At 33.7% G+C, this 27,395-nt stretch overlaps 1 protein-coding gene and 1 long non-coding RNA gene across 2 annotated transcripts; one reads left to right on the forward strand and one right to left on the reverse strand.

The window, feature by feature from the left end:
* Positions 1-244: 244 nt before the first annotated feature.
* Positions 245-26,489, reverse strand: LOC134843664 (cathepsin L-like). Its single transcript, XM_063859867.1, has 9 exons — positions 26,189-26,489; positions 24,475-24,613; positions 23,421-23,669; positions 20,661-20,840; positions 20,155-20,439; positions 19,503-19,618; positions 4,449-4,631; positions 939-1,032; positions 245-747 (listed from the first exon to the last, which is right to left on the reverse strand). The coding sequence occupies exons 1-9, from the start codon at positions 26,279-26,281 to the stop codon at positions 380-382; spliced, it is 1,707 nt and encodes a 568-aa protein (XP_063715937.1). The 5' UTR covers positions 26,282-26,489; the 3' UTR covers positions 245-379.
* On the forward strand, positions 7,148-10,384 carry LOC134856940 (uncharacterized). The gene is made up of 2 exons (XR_010164868.1): positions 7,148-7,419; positions 9,936-10,384. It is a non-coding gene; the product is annotated as an uncharacterized LOC134856940 (long non-coding RNA).
* Positions 26,490-27,395: the final 906 nt, after the last annotated feature.

Here is a 27,395-nt window from a genome sequence, read left to right on the forward strand (position 1 = left end):
AAACGCCTAAATATTACCGGTTCAGAGGGTAGTGTGCACACACTCTACATCACAAATCGTTCGGTGTGAGGTACTAGTGTTTCCGATGAATGTGAAAAATTGTTGTCCTAACGCAAATTTTTCTCTGTTGAAACTGAGTAGAAATTTTTCCTTCCAGATGCGTGTATAAACTTAAACACATGCAGTCCTCTACATTTTTGTGTTTTGAAAAGGGCGCAATTAAATGAGAAGTTAAAAAGGCAGCTGTATTGAAATAATGTTTTTGCTAAATTATATATGATTTCTGTTTTCACTTTCGACAACAAGTTCCAGTGAAAATAAACAACCCTTATCCATTTACACACTTTATCGATTATATGTGCCCGACTTTAAAGTTCTTTTAGACCTCTTTTTCTCCTTGGAATTTCTTCGCGCTGTTCGCCAGAGTTACGTAACTCGGCTGAGTCATAACGCCACAGACATTGCCCTCCGTCGCGAATGTTACGTAACCCAGGTTGCCCCAGTAGGTAGACCAGGAGTTCTTCACGAGCCAGTAGGACGTGTCACCCAGGTTTCCATATCCGACCAGCAATACTGAGTGGTCCAGATCGTCCAGTGCGTTCTTGCACTCTGGGTCATCGTAGATTCCGTGGCTGTAGAAGGAGAAGGAGTCGAGGGAGGCATCGATACCTACTGAGAGTGGTCCGTGGATATTCAAGGCCGTTTTGACAGTTTTTTCCTGTTTACCAGTGACAAAAGCATAACTGTCTAAATAAAACAAGCTGAATCTTTTTCAAATTTTAAAAAATTTCTGGAAGCTATAACAATTCTAAAACCAAAATTAAAGCGAAGGATAAGACGGAGGATTTATGTCGAGGACAAAAACGCGGATAAGTTAGTTTAATTTCAAAACTTTTCAACACATCCTGAGAACATTTGCAAGCATGAGCGCATTTTACCGATGTTGATGATGTTCTCGGATGAGTTGAAGTGACATTTTCCATTCTGTCCAAGATATTGTCCATAGTCATCCTCGGTCATCAAGCCTCCCATCTAAAATGCATTTTTAAACATGCAATCCACATTACAAAATGCAGGCTGTCTTTTTGATGTTGTCCTCTCACTGCAGACCAGAAACCTCATTTAATAGTTTAAAACGATTTTTTTTTCATTCCGGCGATCTGTGCGGGATTTTTTCAAAGTAAAAGTTCAGTCCGGTAAAAAGTTCGGTTCGGTAAAAAGTTCGAACCAGTTCAAAAGTGTTTCGACTTTCTCAACCAAACTTCCATATGTTTCGACCTTCTCGACTGTCTCGACCGTCTTTTTTTATAAATTTTTTTTGCTCGACCCCGCATGAATGTTTCGACTTTATTGACCAAAAATGGGTATGTTTTCAACTGTCTTGACTTCCTTGACACACAAAGTTATTTCCACAATTTGTTCGATCCAAATCAAATTAGTCTCGAGCTCACTCAGATGTATGCATATATGTATCTATGTATGTATGTATGTATGTATGTATGTATGTATGTATGTATGTATGTATGTATGTATGTATGTATGTATGTATGTATGTATGTATGTATGTATGTATATATGTATGTATGTATGTATGTATGTATGTATGTATGTATGTATGTATGTATGTATGTATGTATGTATGTATGTATGTATGTATGTATGTATGTATGTATGTATGTATGTATGTATGTATGTATGTATGTATGTATGTATGTATGTATGTATGTATGTATGTATGTATGTATGTATGTATGTATGTATGTATGTATGTATGTATGTATGTATGTATGTATGTATGTATGTATGTATGTATGTATGTATGTATGTATGTATGTATGTATGTATGTATGTATGTATGTATGTATGTATGTATGTATGTATGTATGTATGTATGTATGTATGTATGTATGTATGTATGTATGTATGTATGTATGTATGTATGTATGTATGTATGTATGTATGTATGTATGTATGTATGTATGTATGTATGCATGAATGTACGTATCTATGTATTTGTGCATGTTTGTATGTGTGTATGTATGTATGTATGTATGAATGAATGTATAACTCCACCTTAAAATAACTCCAACGTAAAAAAAACTAATTTTTGAAACTTTGGTTGCGCTCGACTTATGTTTTGACTGTGCTCAACCTATGTTTCGACTGTGCTGGACCTATGTTTTAACTGTGCTCAACCTATGTTTCAACTGTGTTCGACCTATGTTTCGACTCTCTCGACTTACTTGACTATCAAATAAGACGAGGACTATGACAAAAAATATAATTTACGCATTTCAGTTATGTTTTTGGGATGATGTTTGACAAATCATCAAATGAAAACAAATTATAAGAATCAGTAAAATGCAAAATTTTCGCATCGAAAATAAATCTTTAGAAACTATTTCTCCATTTTGTTTTTGTTTTCTGAACAAATCTGGACAAAAATAGTTGATATAAAAACTCGTAATTGAGGAGATTTCAAAGAAGGTACTTTTCCTTGCTACAGGAGCCATTAAATCTCAAAAAATTGAAGGGTTCCCTCACAGATTTTTAGTTTTTGCGGTAAGCAAATCTCCTTAATTGGTTTTTGCTGATTGCGATGGTGCACTCTCCTGTAAGACATAAGAGTGAACCTAGAAAAAGTGCACCAACTTTCTGACGGAGATCTCTTATGAGCAGATTGTTTTTTGCCCAATTAGTACTTCAAAATTAAGTTTAAAAAATTGAATTTTGAAAAAAATCAATTTATGCTCGGTCTATCTTGGGACCGATTTCGATCTATGTTTCGATTGTTCTCGACCTATGTTTCGACTTTTCTGGCCAAAATCAGGTATGTTTAAAGTGTGCTGGACCTATGTTTCGTTTTTCTCGACCGAAGTTGGGTATGTTTAGACTGTGCTCGACGTATGTTTCGACTTTCCGGTTGACTTAAAAGTGCTTCTCGACCGCGTAATTTCAGTCGCAAAACTGCACTCGGTCGACTTTCAAAAGTCAAAACATAAGTCGAGGACATCGACCCTGGTAGCACCAAACTAAATATTGTGTAAAAATGCGTTCAAAAATTGAGTAGTCCACTTGAGTTGTAAAGTTTTGCGCCTCTCTGGTTTTCAACCTGACAGTTTTCTGACAAACAATACGCTTTAGAATTAAACTCATGTTGCCATTTGCTTGGAGAATTAGGAAATTATTTTGAAAATTGCTCATCCTATAGTCGAGACTTTGCCACTATGATTTTGCTATTGATTAAGGATAAAGCTCTAGGTTAAGGAAGCGTTCTTGATTTGGGTGCATTCGCTATCAAGTTTACGCCCTCTTTTTACCTCGTGGTCCAGTAGCGGCGTGCCGACGGAGGTAGGGGGGAGGGGCAGGGCGATCGCACCCATCTCAATTCTGGCTGCCAAATTTTCCCAATGGGTGTCCCTTTTGGTATAAATTTACGAGGTGTGCAACATCAAAAAAACTTGAAGTATTATTTGAGGGGGATCTAAATAAAGTTAAGGGGATCGCGCGGTGAAAAAACGCAGTTTTTTGGTCAAATTAATTTTAAAAATGCTACGTAATTTATAGCCTGTTTATTGCAAAAAAATTGAGCAAAACAGGGTCCTTATAGTATTTTCAGAGACTTTGGAAAATCAAATTGATCGACCTAAAAAAATAACGACAAAACTTTCTTTTTTTCGAAAAACCGCCCCTCCTGAAGAACTTCTGCGCTCGCCACTAATTTAGGATAAGGAAGCTCTAGATTAAGGAAGCGTTCTTCTTGATTTGGCCGCATTCGCTATCAAGTTTACGCCCTATTTTTACCTCGTGGTCCAGTAGCGGCGTGCCGACGGGGGTAGGGGGAAGGGTAGGGCGACCGCCCCTTCTGAATTCTGGCTGCCAAATTTTCCCAATGGGTGGAAGGATGCCAAATTTTCCAACCTTGTTAAACTACTGGTTACATCGTAACTTTGAAGTTTAAGTGAGGAGGGGATAAATGAGCGGAGGAAAAAAGCCGATAGATTAACAGTTGGGGTAGACGCATTAGAGCAAATATACTCAAGAAAAAAATGAGTTTTTTTAAAGGAAAAACTTCCTTTAAAAAAAACTCGATTTTTTCTTGAGTATATTTGCTCTAATGCGTCTACCCCAACTGTTAATCTATCAGCTTTTTTCATACGCTCATTTCTCCCCTCCTTACTTAAACTTCAAAGTTACGATGTAACCAGTAGTTTAACAAGGTTGTGTTTTAATCAAAGAACAAGGTTATTCGTTGAACTGCCAAATCACATCTATCAAATATAATATCAATCAAACTAAGTGAACACAATTTTTTTTCCAATATAAATTCTTAGGCTAGAAGGGGAAGAAAACATAGCGTACGCATATTGAACTTAGCAATGAAGTTCCCCTCTTTTTCCATTGGAGTGGGGGGAAGGGGTGCTAAAGACATCTTCAAATACATATACCTGGCTTTGTATATACTCGTATGACCTCCAGTCCTCTCCTCCGTCGCAGCCGTTGTTGCCCTGCTCCCAGCTGCAGTCCATAAGGTTCTGCTGAGACAGTCGCACCAGGTGTCCGTACTTGAGGAAGTAAGCGCCCTCCAGAGTTCCAGTGGTGCCGAAGCTCCAGCACGAGCCACAGAAAGCCTTCAAATCAGGCAAACAAGAAACATGGTTTGTGGCATGCTATAATCACTTCAAGTAGATAAGAGCTTTGTACTCAGTGTTTTTAGTTATTGTTTTCACACGAAATCAGGAATCACAAATAAACGTCATGTGATGTCGATTGATACATCAAAACGAAGCCCTTTCCTTCGCGAATTAAATTATCGAAACATCCGAACAAGTTTGAAAATTTTGATTTTAGACAAATTTCGAGTGAAGAGTATCTGTTCACTTCGACTAAGATTTGCTTAGTTTTTATTTTTCAGGAAATTAAATATTGTCTTAGCCCTGAAAAGCTGCTTATAGAAACAAAAAACAGATGATTTGAACTGCAGTGCTGATTTGAATTATTCAGACTTAAAGAATAAAACTTGAACTTAAAGAATAAAACTTAAGAATAAAACTTGAAAGTTAAAACTAGTTTTTCTCAAATTGGGTTGAGTTTAGGTGAAAACTTATGAAGACAAAACTTGCTTAAAGTTTTAGCAGAATTAATATGGTGTAATTTGTTTTGCGAAGTTCGGGCCCAACATTTTACCCCAAAAATGGGTCATTTTGACTTTTTTAGTTAATCAAAAATTACGCCAAAAATACCCAGTCGATCTCAGACATAATTATACCAAAGTGAGCCCCTTACATAGCCTAACAAACTTTAAGAAGTGTATATTCTCCAAAAAAAAATGCAAATCGTTTAAAAATTGATTTTAAATAAAAAGTTGCTGTTTTATATAGTAAAAACGACCTTTTTTGTCTATCAAACAAAAATAAATGAACTTATACAATGTTTTGGAGAATATACCCTTCTTAAAGTTTGTTAGGCTACGTAAGGGGCTCACTTTGGTATAATTATGTCTGAGATCGACCGGGTATTTTCAGCGTAATTTTTGATGCACTAAGAAAAACCAAAATGACCCATTTTTGGGGTAAATTTTTGGGCCCGAATTTCGCAAAACAAATTACACCATATTGATTCTGCTAAAATTTTAAGCAAGTTTTGTCTCATAAGTTTTCACCTAAACTGAACCCAATTTGAGAAAAGCGCGTTTTAAATTTCAAGTTTAGCTCGTTTTGTCCGGTTAATTTAAATCAGCACTGTACTATGTTTGGCTTTACTTAGTCAATTGAACATTACGCGAAAAGTCCTAATTCAATTGCTGCTAACGTTATTTAATAAAGAGCTTCTGATGTAATACAACAAAAGTTAAGCGGGGCTTAACCTTCAAAATTGGCGCAAACAGTTAAGATTTGTTTTGAAGTACAGAAATGGTATTTATTTAAGTAGAAACTACTTTTGGTGGCTACCCAACGTGAAAAAAAAAAAGAATTATCTAAGCAAAATTGAGAAATTTATACGCTTCTTAAGCTTTGTTAGCTACATGATATAATTTTGTCGGCAATTGAACCAATACTTTTGGTGTAATTTTTGATGGACTGAAAAAACCGTTTTGTTGGTCGTTTTGTTGTGTATTACGGCAAAAAAAATTTTAGCAAGTTTCAATCAACAGTTTGTAATTGTCAAGTTTTGTATAAATTCGATCCAATTCGAGAAAATTCTTTTTTTTTCTAGTTTCATTCGTTTTGTCCAGATAGTTTGAACCTGCTCTGAACTTGTACTATAACTGAATACAGTGCTGATTTAAATTAACCCAACAAAAACTAAATTGGGAAATTTAACTGCGTATTTTTCAATAAAGGTTAACGTGAGACAAAAAAAAATGATAAACACAACAACTATTTAGGAGTTTTTGCATTTTTAGTTGGTGAAATAATTTCAAATTGGCGAAGTCATATGGCGAAATTTTATTTTCGAAAATCGGACAAAATATTTACCCTTAGAAAAGGGTGATTTCGGTTTTTTAGTCAATCAAAAGTTAAGCCAAAAATACCAAATAAAGTTATGCGCAAAACATTCAAACAATTTTAAATCAACATTTGGCATTAAATTGGTTAAAAAAAACTTTTCGACCACAAAGTAAAAATATTTACACAAACGTGGAGAAATTATACTTTCTAAAACTTGTTGAGCTACTTTTGATATATTTTGCGGTACTAGTTTTTTTTATAAATATCTCTTCGTTAGTTTTACCACCCATTTTTTTTTTACAAAAAGGAAGAATTATCAAAAAAAATTGGCTAAAATTTGAAACTGCAAAATGTCCGAAAGCTAAAACTGAATCAGTTTTGTGTACTCTTGTTTTTGCGTACTCTTGTTCTGTTTGATAATTTCAACTATTTTTTTTTGCAATTGCAAGTATCGAAGAGCGCCATAAAGCATTCTAAGAGTTGTCAAGATTTTCAAGTATAATGTTTAACAGTGACTTTTTTGTATCTTGGAATTGACTACGAATAATTTAACAGTTTTGTACTCAAGATTGGCTCAAATTGGACATTTATTTTTAGAATGTCATAATTTAATGTAGTCCTGGAATTAAACGCTCCAATCATCCAAAAAGAGTTAATTTGTTCTTCGTTACACCTCCGTAAACATTGCAGTCATCTTTTGACCTTGAGACTCGCGTGTTCGCATATCCTTCGATTGCTTCAATGGATTTTAGAGTTTGCATCATTGCTGTGTTCATGAGTTTAATCATCTCAAAATTGGATGCCAGAAGGGACATCACTTGTCTGGCTGCAGAAAACTTTTCTAAGATCTCAGTGGAGCTGAGCGACCTTTTGGGCACTTGGTACGAAATCAAACGCACACCATTTCCACGAGAAAATTTTCTGAGATGCGCCAAGTTCGAAATCAGTAGCCTTGAAACTCCTCAAGGTAATATCCAATTGACCTTACTCTTAAACTATATCAGGAGCGGATTTCTTGAAGAAAGAGAACTCCCCACCCATCATACAAAGAGCCTCCTTTTGGCTCGCTTTCACGATTTATACTTTAGGCCGATCAGCTTAAAGTTTTCGGAAGCTATTTTGTCGCCATCATGCTCAATTGTTTTGATGGTGACAAAGAAAAATAGTTTTAATATGGCTTGCTTTCTTAAACTTCCGGCGCAAATTTTTTTAGCAAATAGAGTTTTTGCGGTGACGTAGAAGGGCTCTGAAAATTAGCCTGATTTGTGTATTGCACGGAGTGGAGTTGAAAAAATGACTTCGATTGGTTGCCCAAATTGATTTTCCGAGCTGTCCTAGAGCATCAAATTTGAAAATATGTCTGTGGTATTGCGGATAGAGGTGGATCTAGGAAAATCTCGAGGGGGGATTTTCTTGAAAAATGTTTGATCTTTTTTCATAAATCACTGTAAGAACCTTATTTTGACCAAATTTTCTGCGTCTCTGGCAAATGTCCAAAAATATGGGCAAAAATGGCTTTTGTAGGCAGTTTCTGGAAATATTTGACAAAAAATTGAATGTTTTTTTGGCGCGCGCTCCCCTTTGACGCCTTTGCAAAAATTAGTATCCTTTGGGGCCTTTGCAAAAATTAAAATCCTTTGGCGCCTTTGCAAATATTTTAGGGTCGGTCAGCCAAAAATGAATGTCTTAAAATAGTGCCAAAGGGAGACCATTTGAGTTGGCAAGGTGTCTAATCCCTGAAAAAAAGGAAGTGTCAGCTACCCAAACCCCCCTACCCCTCCCCCAAATCAAACCCTGACTGCGGATCAGTTGTCAGAGAAAAAAAGCCATCAGATCTCGCTGTTTAAAATGATAACCTTTTTCGTGACATTATAATAAATTATAAACAATTATTATTGATTATAAATTTTCCGAAAATCTCTTATAATCCATTTTAATCTCCTATAATCTCTTATATATTTTTCTATTCAAATATAATCTATTATAATAGATTATAATCCATTTTTTGTCAAAAATCTTTAAAAGTGAGATGTCATGACGTCACTCTTTGGTTCACCTGAACACAAAGTTTTACCACAAAACAAAAGTTTCATAGATATCCCTTCATGTTAGTTGAAAGAATCCCGCGATAGGTGAAATATAACTCTTCTATATATCTCATGAAACTAAAGCAGTGTGCTGATACTTTGGTGGTAATAAAACCTAAGATTTGCATCATGAAACAACTATAATCAAGACGAAAAGAAACAATAACGTTATAAATTTGAATTGATTTGACGTCTACGAAAAGCATAAACAATAAGCAACCTATGTGCAAGGTCGAAGACAAAATAAGCAAACTAAAGGGTTTATAATCAACTATTATTAATTATAATAGATTTTTCTGCAAAACAAACGAATTAGAAATTCGGATAAAATAAACGACTATAATCGATTATAATGAACTATAATTGATTACATTTGATTTCAAAAAAAAAGATTATAATCGATTATTAATTGATTAAAATCAATTTTTCCAAAATTTTTGTAAAAGTGGTACTAAAATCATATTATAATTGATTATTAACGCTTGAAACTGGATGCGGGTGGTTTCATATTTACTATGGTGATTGTTATTCAAGCTCATAATTTGTAATGAGCTTAACTCATTGATTATTTGAACCTGTTATAGTAATGGTATGCCCAATTTGAAATTATTTGTTTTTTACAATTTTGTTTTTAAAGCCGAGATTTCCGGAGATTTTTTCTGAAAAGCGTAGATTAAATTTCAATAAGTAGGCCGAAAAGTTTTTGAAATCTTGGGAAAATCTTGAATGTGAAATTATGCCCATCTGCTTTGGAAATTGTCAAAATTCTTTCAAGAAACTCTTTGCTATCATTACGAGGCCAAACAGTGCCTTTTGTGAATTGTAAGCGGATTCCACAACAAGGACGCTCCCTTTGTTCTTCTTTTGTTCTCTAATTTTTTCATTTTTCCAACAAAATTTTAACATGTTTAAAGGCTTGTCTCTGGAATCCAGGAACATACAGACACAAAATTGTACGTCTATCCAGTGCATAGTTTGGCCTCGTAATGATCTTTGTTTTTCATCAAGATTTCTTGAAGAATCTATGATATCTTCTTGATTCTTTGGCAAGAACTTGCCAAAACAGCCAGAACTTTTTAAAAGTTTAACCAAGACTTTTCAAGACATCAAAGATTATGAGGGTTGAGTTGAATATCTTATGTATTTTGCTACTTCCTCTCAAAACAAATGCGGCCTTTATCCTAACCTTGAGTCTCGTATGTTTCAAAAACGAAAGAAGTCGTGACGTTCCTCTCCATCCAAGGTTTTGCTATATATTAAAAATAGGCTTTTTTCTTGTTTACCATCGTTTAGGAAAATCGTTTCATCAAAAAAATAAATAGGGAGGGACTGGAAAAGAGCAAAAAAATCTGCTTATGTTTGATCCGAAAGCAATTGAAATTCAAACTAATTACAGGTGAAAAGATCCAGTTCCTGCTCACTGGAATACATCCATTTGTGCCAAGGTATTTCCATTTCGGAAATCTAGTAACAGACGATATCAATGATATGCAGAACTTTACGTTGAAATTCGACGATTCCTACGACTTACGAGTTATACGAGTGCTCGATCTTAAACGGGACGAGTATGTGCTACTTCATTCTTGTTATATAGGGGAAATTTCGAGTTATATTTATAAGGACGAGTATGCATGGATTTTGTCACGCAGTCTGAATATTAGTCCAAAACTGATCGAACAAGCAGAAGAAATTTTGTTCTCACGAACTAATATGTCACGAAAAAGTTTAACTCATACATGGTCAAAAATCTGTAAAAACGTTGGCTAACGATTTTTCTACAAAAAACTATTTCTACAAGTACTATTTATTTATTTCATCATATTTCATGACATTGATTTTCATTCACACTCTTTTTTAAAGACTCCTTTTTTGCTCTGCTTTTTTCGCTTCTGTATGTCAGCATTATCGCATTAATTCAGTCCAAACAAGACTGCATGTCAAGACAAAGTTTTCTGCTTTTAGATTGTACTTAAACTTGTTTTTCGGTTTTTCAAAGTGTTCGAAAACATGTGATGAAATTTTCAAAAATCATATAAAATTTGAATATATAATATATTTTCAAAAAATCCGAAAGTACATTTATAATTTATGGCTTGTAACGATTCGTAACCTCACTTTGCCTCAAATTAATTGAAACTAGCAGGAGCGTCTCCATTGAAGTGATTTCAGACACGCTATTTGAAAAAAAGTTCAACAAATTAAACTGATTCGCAATAGTTTTTTTTAGACGCAAACAATCAAGCGAAGAAAAAATCCATGTTTCACACTTTAAAGTCAATATTTTTTTCATTAACAAAAAATGTTTTTCTCTCAGCAAGCTATTCAAGCAATGAATATGTAAAATATGCTAAAGTTTTTTGAAATGGTTCGCAAAAAATTAAGGATTTTTTTAAGCAGGCTAATCAAGAGTAAAACAGATTCCTGAAAAGAGTAAACAGCTTTTTTAAGAGTAAACAGATTCCTGAAAAGTTTTTCTTTAGCAAATTATTGAAACATTGAAACTCAGAATTTTCCTGTCATTTCAATGCAGAAATGGCTTGCAAAAAATTCAAAGTATTCAAGGCACGGGCACGCTATTCAATTGACGGATTTTCGAATAAGTTATTCAATGGAAGAAACTTTCAACATGTTTCATAGAACAACTTGGCTTGCAAAAATTTAATTTTTTTTTCAAGCAACTTACTCGAGCGACGCGATGTAACTGTGAATCATTTCAAATTGTGTCATAGAGCTAACTGGTTCGATTAAGTTAAATTCTAAGCAGGCTCTTCCAGGCATAAAATTTTGACTTATTTCCAAAAAAATGTTTTATGAAAATCTAACTATTTTCTAAGCAGATATTTCAAGCATTAAAATTTTGAATAGTATCAACTCTTGTCAAAGAGTGAATCAGTTTCCGAATATTTCCTATGCTTTTAGAACCCTACGCTTTAAAAAATTTTGCATTTCTTTTAAACTAAGAGTTGTCAAAAAAAGTTTTGGAACTAAAATCACAATTCAAAACTACACCCACGCTTGCATTCAACCACTGCTAAAAAAAATTTGAACTTTAAAGTATTTCTTGACTTTTTTGAAAATTTCTCGGAAAGTTACAAGCTTCAGAAAGTCCAGATTAGCAATGAAAATTGGATTTCTAAACTACATCCACGTTACCATGCAATAACGAAAAATTGCATTAAAAATTGTAGAAGATAAATCGTAACCCTACACTTCACCCCAGTTAGCAAGCAAACACGGGTAGAAAGTGTTAAATCCAATTTTTTTTGAGTAATTTTTGTTTCTGGAACTTTTTAAATGACTATTAAAGATTTCCAAATCTCCTGATTTACAAGATTCTGAAAAGTGAAATGTGGTATGGGAATCATAAGCTTATGCAACACCTTCCATAAGCATACACCCTCGGGTACGAAATTCGAAATTTAGGTTTATTGTTGATTTAAAATTTTTTTTTGTAGGATTCGTAAAACCGCTGCTCATATCTTCTCTAGTACAACTTTATGAATGGTTACGTTTGTTTTTACAACCCTAAAAACCCATAGTATGCAACAAAAAGCTCAAACTTGTGTATTAAAAATTTTAATTTGAAAATGTAATCGATGTAAAAACTCTCAAATTTTCAAGATAAAAACTTTACAAGACAACTTCTCTGAACTTTTGAAACTGACCTAAAAGAAGGCCTTAAGTTCAAATTGAAACCACTTTGAATTTAAAAAACTTATAGGATTGTTATGTTTCTTGTTTCATTGTCCCTAACGCTTTGTAAAACATTGTCTCCTAAAAAATAATTGCTCATATTTTACGTCCATAGAGTTGTTGGCGTTGCGTTTAAAAAATAAATTTACAGAGTGGATTGAGCCTGGTCACCATTTCCGTGGCAATCAGTGTTCGTTCCAAGCAACTTCTTTTTTCAATGAACTTGTTTTCTTAGAACGCATATTGATACTGAACTGAGTATGCGTCTTGATACGTGCTTCTGCGGTTACCAGAGCTATCTGGTCGTGCTCTTGTCCCGATTTTCGAAGATAACAGAATGTTTATGCTTGGGTTTTTTTTAATTCAGTCAGTTTTAGTTTTTTTTTTTGCGGAATCTAAAAGGTTTTGTATGATTTTTGTTCTTAGAACTTTTTAAAAATTCTAATAAATATTTCCAATTCTCTTGAATTACAAAAAGCGTACAAAATTCAAAATTTGGGTCTTTTGTTGATTTTTTATAGGTTTTTAGAATTTTATAAAGATTCGTAAAACCGTCCATATCTTCTAAAGTGCAATTTTATGAATTGTTGAGTTTTAGCTTTATTTTTACAACCTTAGTTTGCAAGCAAGGGTTCAAACTTTTGTGTTAAAAATTATAATTTAAAAAAGTTGATGTAAAACTTCTCAAATTTTCAAAACAACCTCTCTGGACATTTGACCTTGACCGATATGAAGACTTTAAATTGAAATTTATCCACACTTTGGGTTGAAAACAGCGTTCCAGGATATTTATGTTTTCTGCATCATTGTCTCTAACGCTTTTTAAAACATTGTCGCCTACAAAATTGCGTGCAAAGAGTCTTTGGAATGGTTTCTTAAATAGATCAAACCTCCGCTTACACGTTAACAGCGTATCGCGCTTTAATGCTCCCAAATTGACCATATTGCCAATCTTGCAACCCCTAAAAACCTTACAAAAATACTTTTAAGTTTGAGCTCAATACAACAATTAAATTTGGAGGCTATAAAAAACTTCGCAAGGAACGGCTTTTTAAAAAGTTGAAATTTGCCCGGAGAAAAAAATATCTTCAAATATTCTGTAAGTCTTCGAAAATCAGAACAACCAACCTTTTTTTAAATTTACCACCAAGTTTTTTCTGGCCTTCGAAACCAGTTGCTCGTGTTTGTTTTTATTTATTAAGACCATTTTTACAAAATTTTGGTATTCGGGGATCGATCTCTTTGTCTGCATGGTTCCAGATGGATATGCACACCACTAGTGTATCCTTGAAAGATTCAGACTAAACTATTCAATTTATACTTTACACGTGTCAAATTATTGTCCCGCGCTACAACACCGTTCCTAATTGAATTGAGGCAGCGAATTGGTTTTATTGTTTCCATATACAACTCAAATTGTGATATTATCAGCCTAAGACTCATATTTTTACTTTTAATTTACTTAGGTTATTCGACCAATTAAAAACTGTTATTCGACCCTACTTAGGTTATTCGACCCTACCTAAAAAAACGATTTAAATCAATTTCAAATTGAATCATATCCAACGATTGTTGAGTTTTTTGAAACATTTAAATTAAAATGGATATAACTCGAATTAAATCACTTTTTTGTTTATTTGTTTTTTCATTTTCAGCAGTTTCGAGTTTGTGGTGCATTTATTTTTTGCCAATATTTACCAGTTGACATCAATGGTGTTCGGTAGCAAAATAAGACGGCCAAATAATTTTGAAAACTCAAAAATTTTCCTGTTTGGAATGAATTAAGTTGCCATCTGAGTTATATCAACCATTGTTTTGATTTTTTATTTACGAGTTTGCTCAAAATCTAACTTACGTCGAATATTTTCTATAACTTCATTGAAGTCTTTTGAGCTCAAAATCTGACTTTTTTTGAACCTTTCTTGATTCGTTACGCAGGTTCTTTCTGTTATTCAATTGCGTATATTTGAGCTCAAAATTTGATTTATATTGACCAGTTTCTTGATGCGTTACATAGATTTTTGCTTAAACAGATTTAATATAAATCAAACAGACACTTAAAAATATCTGCTCAGGGGTCTTTAAAATGGATTTAAGTGGAGTTTAACTTGATGCAAATGAATTTCTGTGAATAGGAGATTCCATCCAAAACAATTTAAATTTTAGCTACTCATATTGATCGATAATTTTCAAGAAAAAACTTAAAACAATTTAAATTCATTTCCGTTCCTCAAATGTACATTTTTAATCGGTTTAGATTTATTTAAAATCAATTTAAATTGATCGGAAACCATTTTTTTCAGTTCGGGCTTGCTAATGACAAAATCATTTTTTGTAAGAATATTCTTTGTGATCAAAATCTACCACCTGTGGGCATGTATATGGTTTTCCGAGTTTTGTATACGCAATTGACTCAAATTGTGATATTATCAGCCTAAGACTTATATTTTTACTTTTAATTTACTTAGGTTATTCGACCAATTGACCAAATAGACCAGTTAAATGGCAGTCGGAAATTTCAAGGCTTTATACTGATATTGGGCTACCTTGCTTTCAACGTGTTTTATGTGAGTTTTACGTGTTTTCTCCTGGATAAAATAATTCGCTCCAATATCCATTGAAGCCCCATTTTTCTATACTTTTAATACAAAAATATTAATCAATAAAGCATGATCTATGAAATTACCTCAGAAAAAAAACCTGAAAAACAAATTCAGAAAGTGGAATAATACTCTGCAATTAACATTTTTGGACGACAGAAAGCATTACGCACTGTTTTCAATTGCGCTGTTAAATTATTTAAGAACCTTAAAAAGCTCAATTAATTGTGTTGAAACTATTGCGTTGAAACTATTGTTTGGAGCCGTTAAAAAAGTTTGAACAGAAATTTGTCCGTTTTGCTTAACCCTAAAGAGTTTCAAGTTTCTAAATAATCTACTGCGGAATTTGAAATTCAGTTTTGAGAAGAGCACTTTTTTGTCGTCAAAGAGAGTTCTAAAACAAAACAATTTTACTGTGGTCCAAGGGTTTGCCCTCAAAATTGCCTAAAAAAGTAGTTGAAGAAAACAAGCAAATCACTATTGAAAATTTCAATAATTCAGATTATGTTTGCAGGGTTTGCCTTGTTTTATTATCAACAACTGACAAAAATGAATAAGGATAAAAAGTACGAAGATTGAATGAATTGAGATTGATTTTAGCATGAAAAAATTTTGGAAATATAATAAAAAGATTATGATTAATTAGTATCACTTTAAAATTGATTTAAATTGTTTTTTAATCCTACCTAAAAAAATGATTTAAATCAATTTCAAATCAAATCATATCCAACGATTGTTGAGTTTTTTGAAACATTTAAATTAAAATGGATATAACTCGAATTAAATCACTTTTTTGTTTTTTTGTTTTTTCATTTTCAGCAGTTTCGAGTTTGTGGTGCATTTATTTTTTGCCAATATTTATCAATTGACATCAATGGTGTTCGGTAGCATAATAAAACGGCCAAATAATTTTGAAAACTCAAAATTTTTCCTGTTTGGAATGAATTAAGTTGCCATCTTATATATAGTTTTGATTTATAGTTTTGATTTATATATAGTTTTGAAAATCAAAACAAGAGTTATATCAACCATTGTTTTGATTTTCTATTTACGAGTTTGCTAAAAATCTAACTTACGTTGAATATTTTCTATAACTTCATTGAAATCTTTTGAGCTCAAAATCTGACTTGTTTTGAACCTTTCTTGATTCGTTACGCAGGTTCTTTCTGTTATTCAATTGCGTATATTTGAGCTCAAAATTTGATTTATATTGACCAGTTTCTTGATGCGTTACATAGATTTTTGCTTAAACAGATTTAATATAAATCAAACAGACACTTAAATCGATCTGCTCAGGGGTCTTTTAAAATGCATTTAAGTGGAATTTAACTTGATGCAAATGAATTTCTGTGAATAGGAGATTCCATCCAAAACAATTTAAATTTTAGCTACTCAAATTGATCGATAATTTTCAAGAAAAAACTTAAAACAACTTAAATTCATTTCCGTTCCTCAAATGTACATTTTTAATCGGTTTAGATTTATTTAAAATCAATTTAAATTGATCGGAAACCATTTTTTTCAGTTCGGGCATGCTAATGACAAAATCTTTTTTTGTAAGAATATTCTTTGTGATCAAAATCTACCACCTGTGTCCATGTATATGGTTTTCCGAGTTTTGTATACGCAATCGACTTCTTGTCGCTATGGTTTTGAAAAAAAACTGATGGAATATGAATCTGGCACGTTAAACCGCTCACATATTTTGCCCACATTTGTTAGGGCATTTTATGTGAAAGATGTTAGGGACAAAAAGTGTGTCGATGACGCAATATTTGCGTTTTGGATGGATTTTGTTTCTCATATCACTCTCGGTTTTGAATTTAATTTCTCAACTATTTCGCTTCCGAATTTCGACAAGAGTGACGGAGTAATTGTGCTCGGGGTGGTTTTTAATCAAACTTGGATTTTTTAACTATCCATTTTCTGACGGAATTGTCTAAATTATTCCCAATATCATTCGAAAAGTATTGTTGGCTCGAGCTGAAACCTGAAATGATATTTCACGTATGTTTGCTTTTGTACAGTTATGGGGCTTTAAAGGTTGGCATTGTAGGCACTTTGGGATAATTGACGCGCGATGTTTTTTTTTGCGTCAGCTGAGGTTTCACCCGTCTTAGAAATTGCTCTAAATTGATATGAGACATGCTGTTTGGTCTACTTCAAGATGTGCAAAATCTTACACTTTGTAATTTATATAGCATTTGGGGGTTTATTTATCAATCCTATTTCAGATTGAACACTTATCCAAAGAAGAGTCAGATGCGAATTGGAACTTCAAATGAAGTCGGAACATGGCAATTTTTACCCTAATTCGAGCAGTCTTTTTGTTCCAACTTTCGAAGAAAAAGAGAAATATATATGCATAGGATTGATTTTTTTTCTAAAATTCAGACCGATTTTACAAAATTTGGCAGCTTATGGGTATGGACACGGAAATATTCGGATTATGCCAAAACAGTATGCTTGCACTAGACTAAAATGCGAACAGCATCGCTGCTCGAGCACTTCTTAGATAGTTTCAATACGCGAATTATTCATGCATGGCCTCTTAATCGTTTCAAATCGACTTGAGTTCAAAGATAATTGGTCATATTAACTCTACTCAGATAATAGCACTTTTATTTGTTTTTGGCGGTACACAAATTATAGTTAACCAATTTTTTTTTCAATAAAAGCTGTTCGAGAACAGTTAAGGGGCAGTCGGAGCGTTCAAGGTTTTTCCTGATATACGAGCAGTCTTGATTATACTATTTGAAAAAATCTGAATTCTGTTCTCAACATCAAAAACTGGTGGTCCTGGATTGTAAAGTTATGGGGGCTCTTTACTGCCATCTTGGGCTATCTCTTAAACTTGTTTTTCCGATTTCAATTTATCGCATCGAAAATGCGGGGAAACAATCAGCCCAGAAATTATTCAACTATTAATTAAAGGCGTTGATTGGTCAAAATTATGAGTAATTAGAATAGCAAAAAAGTATTTTACTTCAGGCGTTAGGGAAAATTAAAAACATGAAAACTTATTTCTGTTTTTTCAACTACAAAGAAACTGATTCCAAATAAGGTAGACATTTTGTGGGGGTTTCTGAAAATCTTAATTTTATTTGAAAAAATGCTTACCATTACAATGGAAAAAATGTGGCGCAACGTATAGAAAATATTAAACTAAAAAATTTTTGATGAGCTTCCAGATTTTTTCCAAGTTTGAAAAAAAATCCCGTTTTTTGCAACAAACGTTTTCCAAACTCTGTTGCGGTTAAATTCAAGGACCGCACGCAAATAGGACAAACTTTAACCAAAGTCCTTTTAAAATTTTTCATTCCTCAAGAATTCCAAAGTGCTTCAGGTTTTGATCCTATCTGTCTTTGATATGATTGAAAGAATTGATTTCTTTTGTTCTACAGAATGCTTCAAAAATGTTGCCCACCTAACCTAGGCAAGGTCCCTATCAACGCTGCAGTTTGAAAAGTGTCTTGCGTGCCTCTGCAAAAGATCGCGTCGCAACTGAATAAAGTTTCATCCCACCGATCATAATACAACGTCACTGTGCTTAATCTTGTACTATTTTACTCCAAACACTTTAGCGGATGAGAATGCCTTGAACGCGTAGTCAGTGTATCTCGGCACACTGGGCAAAATGTTGCCGAAATCATCCCAACACACCTTGATTTAGCTGAAGAAAATTAACTGAAGAACTCATCAACTTAAGTAACCTTTTTTATCTTCTCTAGGTTCTGTCAATCCGTTGATTTGATTGCGTAGGTTCTGTCAATCCGATGCTGGCTAAATAATTTTTCCTCTCAGTTTTTGTTTTATTGGAAGATTTCGAAACAAAAAAATGACTTTTTTTCATTTAAGTTTTTTCATCTCATTGTTTCAAGATTTTTGAAATAACTGAAAATTTTGACAACAAGAAATAGCATAAAAATTGATATTGTTTTGGTTGTTTTTTTTTAATAACGGGGCTTTTCCAAGAAAATTAATTCTCATACATAGCACCATAAGTGTTGCGACGCATGACTTGCATGGTACAAAAAATCGAAAACCAAGAAAAGCGTATCGTGTATTGAGGATATGTTTTCGAAATCATTTTCGCATATTAAAGTCAATTTTCAGTTTTTTCAGGGAAAAAATGTAGCCATGAAAAATATATTCCATACATAGCAACATATGTGTTGCGACGTATGATTTGCCTGATGAAAATTTTTCATACCTTACCAGCAGTCTGCATAATGATGAAAAGTTGTTTTAAACCTAATTTAGTTCAACAAAATGCTACTTTAACGGTTTTCGAAACAAAGTATGTGCTATGCATGATTAGTCATTTTCGATACAAGCTCGATTTACTTTTTTGATAGACTCCATTCATGGACTTGTAGGATTAGCAGTTTTTTGAAGTCAACTTACTTTACGAGGCCAAACTGTGCATTGGATAGATACAATTTGGTGTTTTTAGTTCTCTGAGAGTCTTCAAACATGATAAAGTTTCGTGGGAACGATCAGTGAGAATGAAAAAGCAAAAGAAGAATAAAAAAATCGTCCTTGTTGCGGAATTCGCTTACAATTCACAAATTACTCTGTTTGGCCTCGTTCGTAATGAACGATTGGGTGATAATTTTTTATATATCGCCCAATTGATTAATAAATTGGCTCTGTTTGCTATTATGTACCTGGTCTTTGACTTGGGTCACTGCTCCCGCTAGTCTCCAGTCAAGGTATTCTGGGACAGAGTCCATCTGCTGTTTAGTGAAATCTTTGGGGCCCACCTTCAGTCCCGTTGGTTTTCCTAAGATAAGCACCCAAATTAAAATCAAACAATTCAACAGTTATTTAAACATTTACATGCAATTTTGAGTTTGCCACATTATTTTCAGAGGAAGTATGATTTATGTTAGAAGTTACAATTTCACGATGGAATACAAAAATTAGTAAGGGATTTTCTCGTGCATCTAAATAGCTTCCTTTAAATATACTAGCGTAGACAAAAAACCACTGAAGAAAAATCATTAGCATTAAAAAAATAAGTGTTTAGTGAATACTCTTAGTGTAGTTAATGCATATACTTTCAACACTTGTGATAAAAAATAACAGTTGAAGGAGAAACAAACCAAACTCTACTCCACTCCCTCAGTCCAACCCCAAACCCCCAACCCCCTACCTTATATAATTCGGCCCAAACTTATTTAGCTCTTCAGGTAAAAAATTCCAATCTAATTATGTAAAATTCAATTTTAGAACCAAATTACATCATTCCCCTTTACATTGATGACTGGTGGAAGAACCTTTATTCTGTCCCTGTTGAAATGTAAAATGAAAGTTTACTTCTGTCGTTCTTCTTCCGCAGACCCAAGTAGACCTTCCTGTCATCCTGGTCCATATCGGCCATGAAGTTGACCGCCAACTTGTACTTCTTCCCCTGTCTGTTCCTAGAGTGAATCAGTCTCAAGTTCTTCATGTAATTAATCCCTGCTCTTCGTTTCTCAAACTCGTTATCGTACTGTTTGCCAAAGGCGGATGCAAATTGAGCGTGGGCGTCTTCATATCGGCTGGTTCGCAGTAAGTCGTGCATCGGGTTGAGCATTATCTGGTGCTCGACCGAGGACGCGCCTATTGTTGCAGGAATTTCAAGTTACATTTACAACTTTTTTTGAGCTCAACTTTTTGAAGTACATTCGATCAAATTCAATGAAAATTGTCAAAAACGTGTTCTTAAGCGTGAAAACGTGAATTTGGTGAACATATCATTACGCGTTATTTAATATGTGGTTCGTATGTGTCTTTACTAAATTACTATTTTACGGTATAGAAATTGAAATTACACTACCCACCGGGTCCAGGGAAGTCTCCACAGGTGGACTCATCAACGATAGTTCCGATGTCGAACACAGCCACTGAGATTTCCTCGGAGGTGTAGACACTGTAGACGATCTCATATTTGTCGTAGTGGGATCCGAGAAGCTTGTCGTATCCGAGGAACTCGTACGACACAGGTACAGCCACTTTGTTCTCTGAAATAAAAGAATCGGCTCATTTCATAAATGCTCTAATTCAGCATGCAGGTTGCATGGCAGTTTTTTTCGACGCTCTTTTAAGACTTCTATTTTCCGTCTTGTCATCGAAAATATATATACTGCCAATTTTCACAAAAATGTTTCAAAAATGAGAGAGCATTGAAAATTTTTTAATGCGAGCATTAAGGGAGCGAACATTTAAAAATTTTTTCTGTAAAACTAAATACAAAAAAGCATTTTTGATAATTTGCGACCGTATCAGCCTTTTATACAGTAGTAATTAGAGCAAGCTTGGTTTCGGAAACGCTTTGTTTTTTCCTCACAAACCGGACAAGCTTTTGAATAATGGAAATTATTCCAATCGTCGAAATTGCTGCAAATTTTTTTGTCTCCACTTTTGGGATACATTAAATCATTCTAATGGTTTATAGGTAAATGCCCTCCTCCCACAGCGCCTTTGAAATTTTCAACTCAGGTTGTCTCGAAATGGTATGAATATTTCAACCACATTCGTAATAGCTTTTTTCACTTTATAAGATTACGGTTTTTAACTGGCTGACAAGATTTGCCCCATCCCAATCTATGGATTTCATGAAAACACATAAAAATGGTTAAAAATACGTTTCCATGGAATGTCATCAGTCCAAAGAATTAATAACTTTCCTCTGCATACTACAACATTTGTTCTACACGTAGTATTCATCGCATGATTTTATTTAAACAACCTTAATCTATAGAAGGGGCAAGTTTTTCACAAGTCTCATGATCCAAAACATTGTTTTTTGTTTTTCTTCATTCTATGATCCTGTAATAATCCTGTCATCAGTTTACCCGCACAGATACCAACCCCTTTAGTTCTGCTTTTAGGAAAACGGAACATTTTAGCTTAATGTGAATTTTTTATTCAATCAACCTTCGGCGATCGAAACAATGGTTTTCAACAAACTTTATTTTACCCCATTGAAGATATTGACTAGCTAAAATCAAATGTAAAAAAAAGTATTTTACTTTCGATCTTTTTTGGAAAGTTCTGGGAGTTTAAAAATTGCAAACTTGGCCATGCTCTAGGCTAAGTTATGCGCGCTTTTAAATTTTTATCCATAATGCTGAAAACGTAACGCGAACTATTCATGCGTGGCGAAGTGTCCCTCGCAACAAAATCTTTCAAATTGAATTGAGGCTAGCTAATCGGTCGTATTATTTTTGTACGCATCAATTATTTTACAAATTTGATCTTTGATACAGTGCTGATTTAAGTTATCGGGAAAAACGGACAAAATTTGAAAATTCAAACGCGTTTTTCTCAAATTGGGTTAAATTTATACAAAAACGAAAAGCAAATTTGCTTAGAATTTTCCAGAATTAAAACGATGCACTTTTTTCTGAAATTTTTAACCAAAATTTTACCCCAAGAAGTGCTCATTTTGGCTTTTTCTAATTAAACATGAACATAATTACTATTGACGTCCTCTTGTAAAATATTATCGTGACCATTTTCTCCGGCATATTATTGTTCCGACTTTTGATACGAAAGTAACGAAATATTTGTGCTCGGGGTGGGTTTTTTTTTCTTCAGACAAGTTTTGACTTTTTAACTAGCCATTTTTGACGGAATTTTTTGATATCATTCAAAAGGTGTTGTTGTCCTGAGCTTAAATTTGAAAAGATATTTCACCTGTGATCATTTTTCGTAAAGTTATTGGGGTTTAAAGATTGCCAATTTGGCCAATTTGGGACAATTAACGCGCGATACATTTCGCGCTACTAACGCGTAAGCGGAGATTTAATCCGTCTTAGAAATCGTTCCAAATTGGTTGGAAGAAGCTTATTTGCCATAATTGATTTGTTACAAGGAGCGAAATCTATCGTTTTGTACTTAATATTGCGTGTGGGGGCATGATTTTCGTTTAAAAAAATTTCAAATTTAAGAAAAAATTTTTTTCATTTTATTTTATTACATTTTATTTTTATAGGTTATTACTGCTCCTTAAACGTTAAAAGGCAGTCGGAACATTCAGGGCTTCGCCCTGATACGAGCAGTCTTGTTTATTTTGTTTCCAATGATGGTAATAGCTGCTTTCTAGGGTCTTGATTTCGATCGTCAGCTGCATTTATACGTGATGTTTTATGGCGCTTCAAAATAAATGTTTCGCTTCACTTTCATGGACAAGTTGCTATTTGAGATTTTGTGGAATTTTGAAAGTAGTAAGTGTAGTTCCGAGAGATGAAATGAAAAAGTTATATGAACCGATTGAAGTGACACCCGTCTAATTTAAGCGCTGCTAGCTGCCAATGCGCTGCTAGCGTTCACCTTATCGTAATAATTAACCATACATATAAATTTGGGTATTCAATTAAAATTTAGTGCTAAACGTACTTATCATTCGCTGGTTCTTTTTTCTAATGCACCCCGAAGCCATTGCGAAAATCTTTGCATGAATTGCATCGCTTTAAAATCGCCAATTACAATAAGCTTGCTGTGCTGTTAAAAGTCTCGTCGCTCGGTTCGGTTTGTTGCCCTCTGAAAATGCTACGAACTGTCGACTCAAGCACACAAACTATTTGCATTAAACTTACGGTCCATGGTGTAGTAGAACTTGTACGAGTTCTCTTTGCCACCCTTCTGCTCCTTCATGAACATCATGTCCACCTGGAGGCCATCTTTGACCACAGTACCCCCATAGGTGAACCCTTCCAGGTCAGGCAGCACTGAGTTCGCTTTGACCGGGTAGTGGTTGCTGCCGTAGACTTCGAAACAGCTGCGCACCGTGTTTCCATTCTTAGTCAGGGTTGTGTATGACACCTGGTAGGTTGTTCCGAAGGACCCTGCAAAATTTAAATTTTAAACGAGGATAGCCGGTTACTGGGCAAGTAGCACAGAATGTTCCGACCAGTCTTAAAAAATACAAAAAAAAAGTTATGAATTTTTCTTCATGTTGTTATAAAAAAATCTATACAAATAAAATTTAGGCATAATTGAGAATCATAATAAAATAGATCAATTGAAAAACTGTTCTTGAACAAAAAATCATGAGAAAAACGAAAAAAAAACTTAAAAAAATTAAAAATTTCAAAACTTTTTCAATTTTTTGCAATTTTTTTTTAATTTTCGAGTTTTTGGTTAATAAAATTGCGTTAAAAGCTCCAAAAATTACCTTTATTTGAATAAAACTAAGATTTTCCGGCTGAAGTTAAGCTTAAATAAGCTATTATGAGCATATACGGTCACCTTATTAGCTCGAAATTAGACCAAAAATCAAAAATTTTAAACCTATTTCAAAGTTTTCTAATGTCGTTCAAATCACGACTGAAAGGGCTTTAATATGATATATCCCTCAATCCAGTCCGATGATTATTTGTGGAACCTGATTTTTTTTGCGCGGAAAAAAAACTGATACACCCGAATACAAAGTTCCTCCCCATTTTCAATGGTCGAAACAATAACTATAACAAATTTATTTTCTTGCAATGTTCAAGTTTATCACTAAAATTGCCTAACAAAATTTAAATGTTCTGACCTTTTAGGAGGAGCCATAATAGAAACAATTTTATGGCTTCAAAGCTTCAAAACTTCAGGGCTTCTGGACTTTCAGATTTCCGACAATTCTGATTCATAACGAACAACACTCACCGCTCTGGGGCTGGTCGATGACTATGTCAAGTCCATTGTACCATTCCAGCCTGGAGCCCTGGAAAGTGTCATTGGACAAAACCCAGAACTGGAAGTCCTCTTTCAACTCCGCATATGGAAGCTCAACATATCCTTTCACCTAGTTTAAGAAAAAACAATAAGAAAACAGTTTGAAAATTTTGAACAGTATTCATAATTTCTGTGACTTTTTGACTGTCTTTTACTTTGTGAGAGAAGGGCGACTTGATTGATGAGCCGTAAAAAAAAGCTCCGAGAAGAGTTAGATCAGAAATTCATTCTCAAACTCCCACTCTTAAAAAATCATTTCTGTGAAAAAGAAAAAAGTACAAGTTCTTCTCGACACTGAGCACCTGTTTGAAACTAATGCGTAAGACTGATACCATACACAATTCCTTCAAAACAACTATAGCACGTCAAAATTTCACGGATCCATAGTAAAACTTACCAGCAAATTTAATTTAGTTTCAATTGGCCACCACTTTTTTTATCTTCGACAAACATGATGTAAAAGCATTGACTAAACTTTACAATTTTTTATTAGCTATGTATTATAATTTTTGCAACAATTTTTTTCATAACTCATTTTTCATAACTCATATCAACAATATTTTTATTGACTCTGTGTTATATAAACCTATATTGTGATGAATTCAGAACAAATATCAAACTAAAACACACCCGAAAAGAAAGCTCCTCCGCATTTTTCAAATGGTCATATGGAGCCATAACGAATTATTGTTTGCTCTTCAGTAAAACTATTCAAAGCATACAATTATGAAAATTATATTTTGCTGTTGAAAATTTGTATCAGCCGTGGAAGTGTATGCTTTGAATAGTTTTAATGAAGAGCAAACAATAATTTTTTATTGTTCCGACCATTTGAAAAATGTGGAGGAACATTGTTTTCGGGTGTGTTTCAGTTTCTTTCTTTTTTTGTTTTCCACGCCAAATCAAGTACCACAAACAATTATTGGAATGGGTCAAGTTATAATTTACTTTAAACCCTTTTAGCGTGCAGGCTTAAAATAGCTTATTTAGGCCATGAAAATTTTGTCTTACTCGAGCAAAGCTAGTTTCTGGAGTTTTTAGCGCATTTTTGAGAACCAAAATTTTCAAAAACTTGAAAAAACTGCAAAAAAATTGAAAATTTTTGTGAAATTAAAAAAAAAATTACGGGTTTTTTAGTCTGTTTTTTTACAAAAACTGTTTTCCAATTAGCCAATTTGAGTATATATGTCGAGCATGCCTATTTTATATTTTTGGAACAGTTCTTTTCATCACACCACTTTTTATCACGCCACAATTTTTTGATGTCAATTACATCAAAAAATTTTTGTCCAAAACAAGTGCAATTCATGACTGTTGAATTAAATTTTGGAGTTGCAAATTTTGTGCGACTCACAAAGTTTTTAGACGACCGACTATTTATTTTTACGTTCAATGGTACTAAGAAACATGTACGTTTTTTTAATCATTCCCAACGGGATTTTTAATGTTCAATTTTTGATATTTTTTGATAATTGTTTTTTTTTCGAAAACTGTAGAAAAAGATATCGGCTGACTTCTTCAATTTTCTAGCGTTATTATTGATGTTCCGTTTCTGGTGCTCATTCTTTTTCAAAGAAAAAACTAGGATTTAATATAAACTGGAAGGCTAATAGGTTATTTATAGTATTCAAAAGATGATAGTCACCTGATAGCTGGACGGAAATTGGGGCGTCTCGTGGACCGCGAAGTTGCAGACAACTATCGCCACGCAAGTAGAAAAAATAACCAAATTTAACATGTCAAATCATCAGCCTAAGAAATTTCAAGCTTTATATGAACCCAAAGTTCGATTTTAGAGAATATTTGAATGTAACCCGATTCTGTGAAGGTATTATTTTGTGTTTGATCGAGCAAACTTGACATGTGAAATCGTCGGCCTAAGAAATACAAAGGTATTGAACCACGGTTCAATTATAACGAATATTTAAGTATAATCCTCTTCAGTGAAAGTATTTTCGTTGTTTGACGGAGATAAGATAAAAAGATGTCAGAAGAATAAACAAATTAGTTGGTTACTAGTTGACTGATAGTTTGTATCGTAGAGAAAATTTCATGGGCATTTGATAATCCCTCTTAAAGTTTTGCGGCGTGAAATACTGAGTTTTAGCTTTTGTTGCTAAAATTTTATGAAAACCCAGTTAGAAAAGTTCTTTGCAGTAGCTCGATAAATCTTCAACCCTTTTAATTAATTTTCAAAAGAATTGAATAAAAACAAAGCTAAATTGCATCAACCCTCGGAAGAATTTCGTTTCCAGCCAAATTCAGCCATACTCGGTCAATACTGTTGGTATTTTACGGTAAATTAGTTCAAACTGGATCTTACAACTCGAAGACATAATTAAAGTTACAAGGTTATCTTGCATGACTTTGAACCGAATTTGTTTTGCTCATTGTTCGAAGAATAAATTTAGCATTTTCAACCCGAGCATCCCCTTAACAGGGACACCGGTTTTATGCGGTAATTTTTCCTAAATACCCGATTTCTTTTTACACGTATAAGAGCTAAAATATGCGGTCTTTTCAAGCATATGCGGTAACAAAACATACTTTTTTGAACGTTCCAATTAAAAATCTTTACGATTTAGATTGAAATAAAGGAAATTAAGCATCTCAAGCGTAGTATATTTAATTCTACTGCGGTCTACTGATAAAATACGCTTGTAGTCGGAGAAGCTTTTTTCCACTTCTGCTGATATTGAGTACAAGAAAGCGTGTTTTCCAGCAATTTTTGAGAGCGTTGGCAAAACATCTTGGTTGGCAGTCCAAAAATCTTTCAGTGATCTTTCTGAATCTAAGTGTTGTGGCAGAGAAGATTGGCGAGTGTGATCTATAGGCACATAACAAAACTAAAT

Source organism: Symsagittifera roscoffensis, chromosome 1 (assembly GCF_963678635.1).
Source record: "Symsagittifera roscoffensis chromosome 1, txSymRosc1.1, whole genome shotgun sequence".
Taxonomy (NCBI): domain Eukaryota; kingdom Metazoa; phylum Xenacoelomorpha; order Acoela; family Convolutidae; genus Symsagittifera; species Symsagittifera roscoffensis.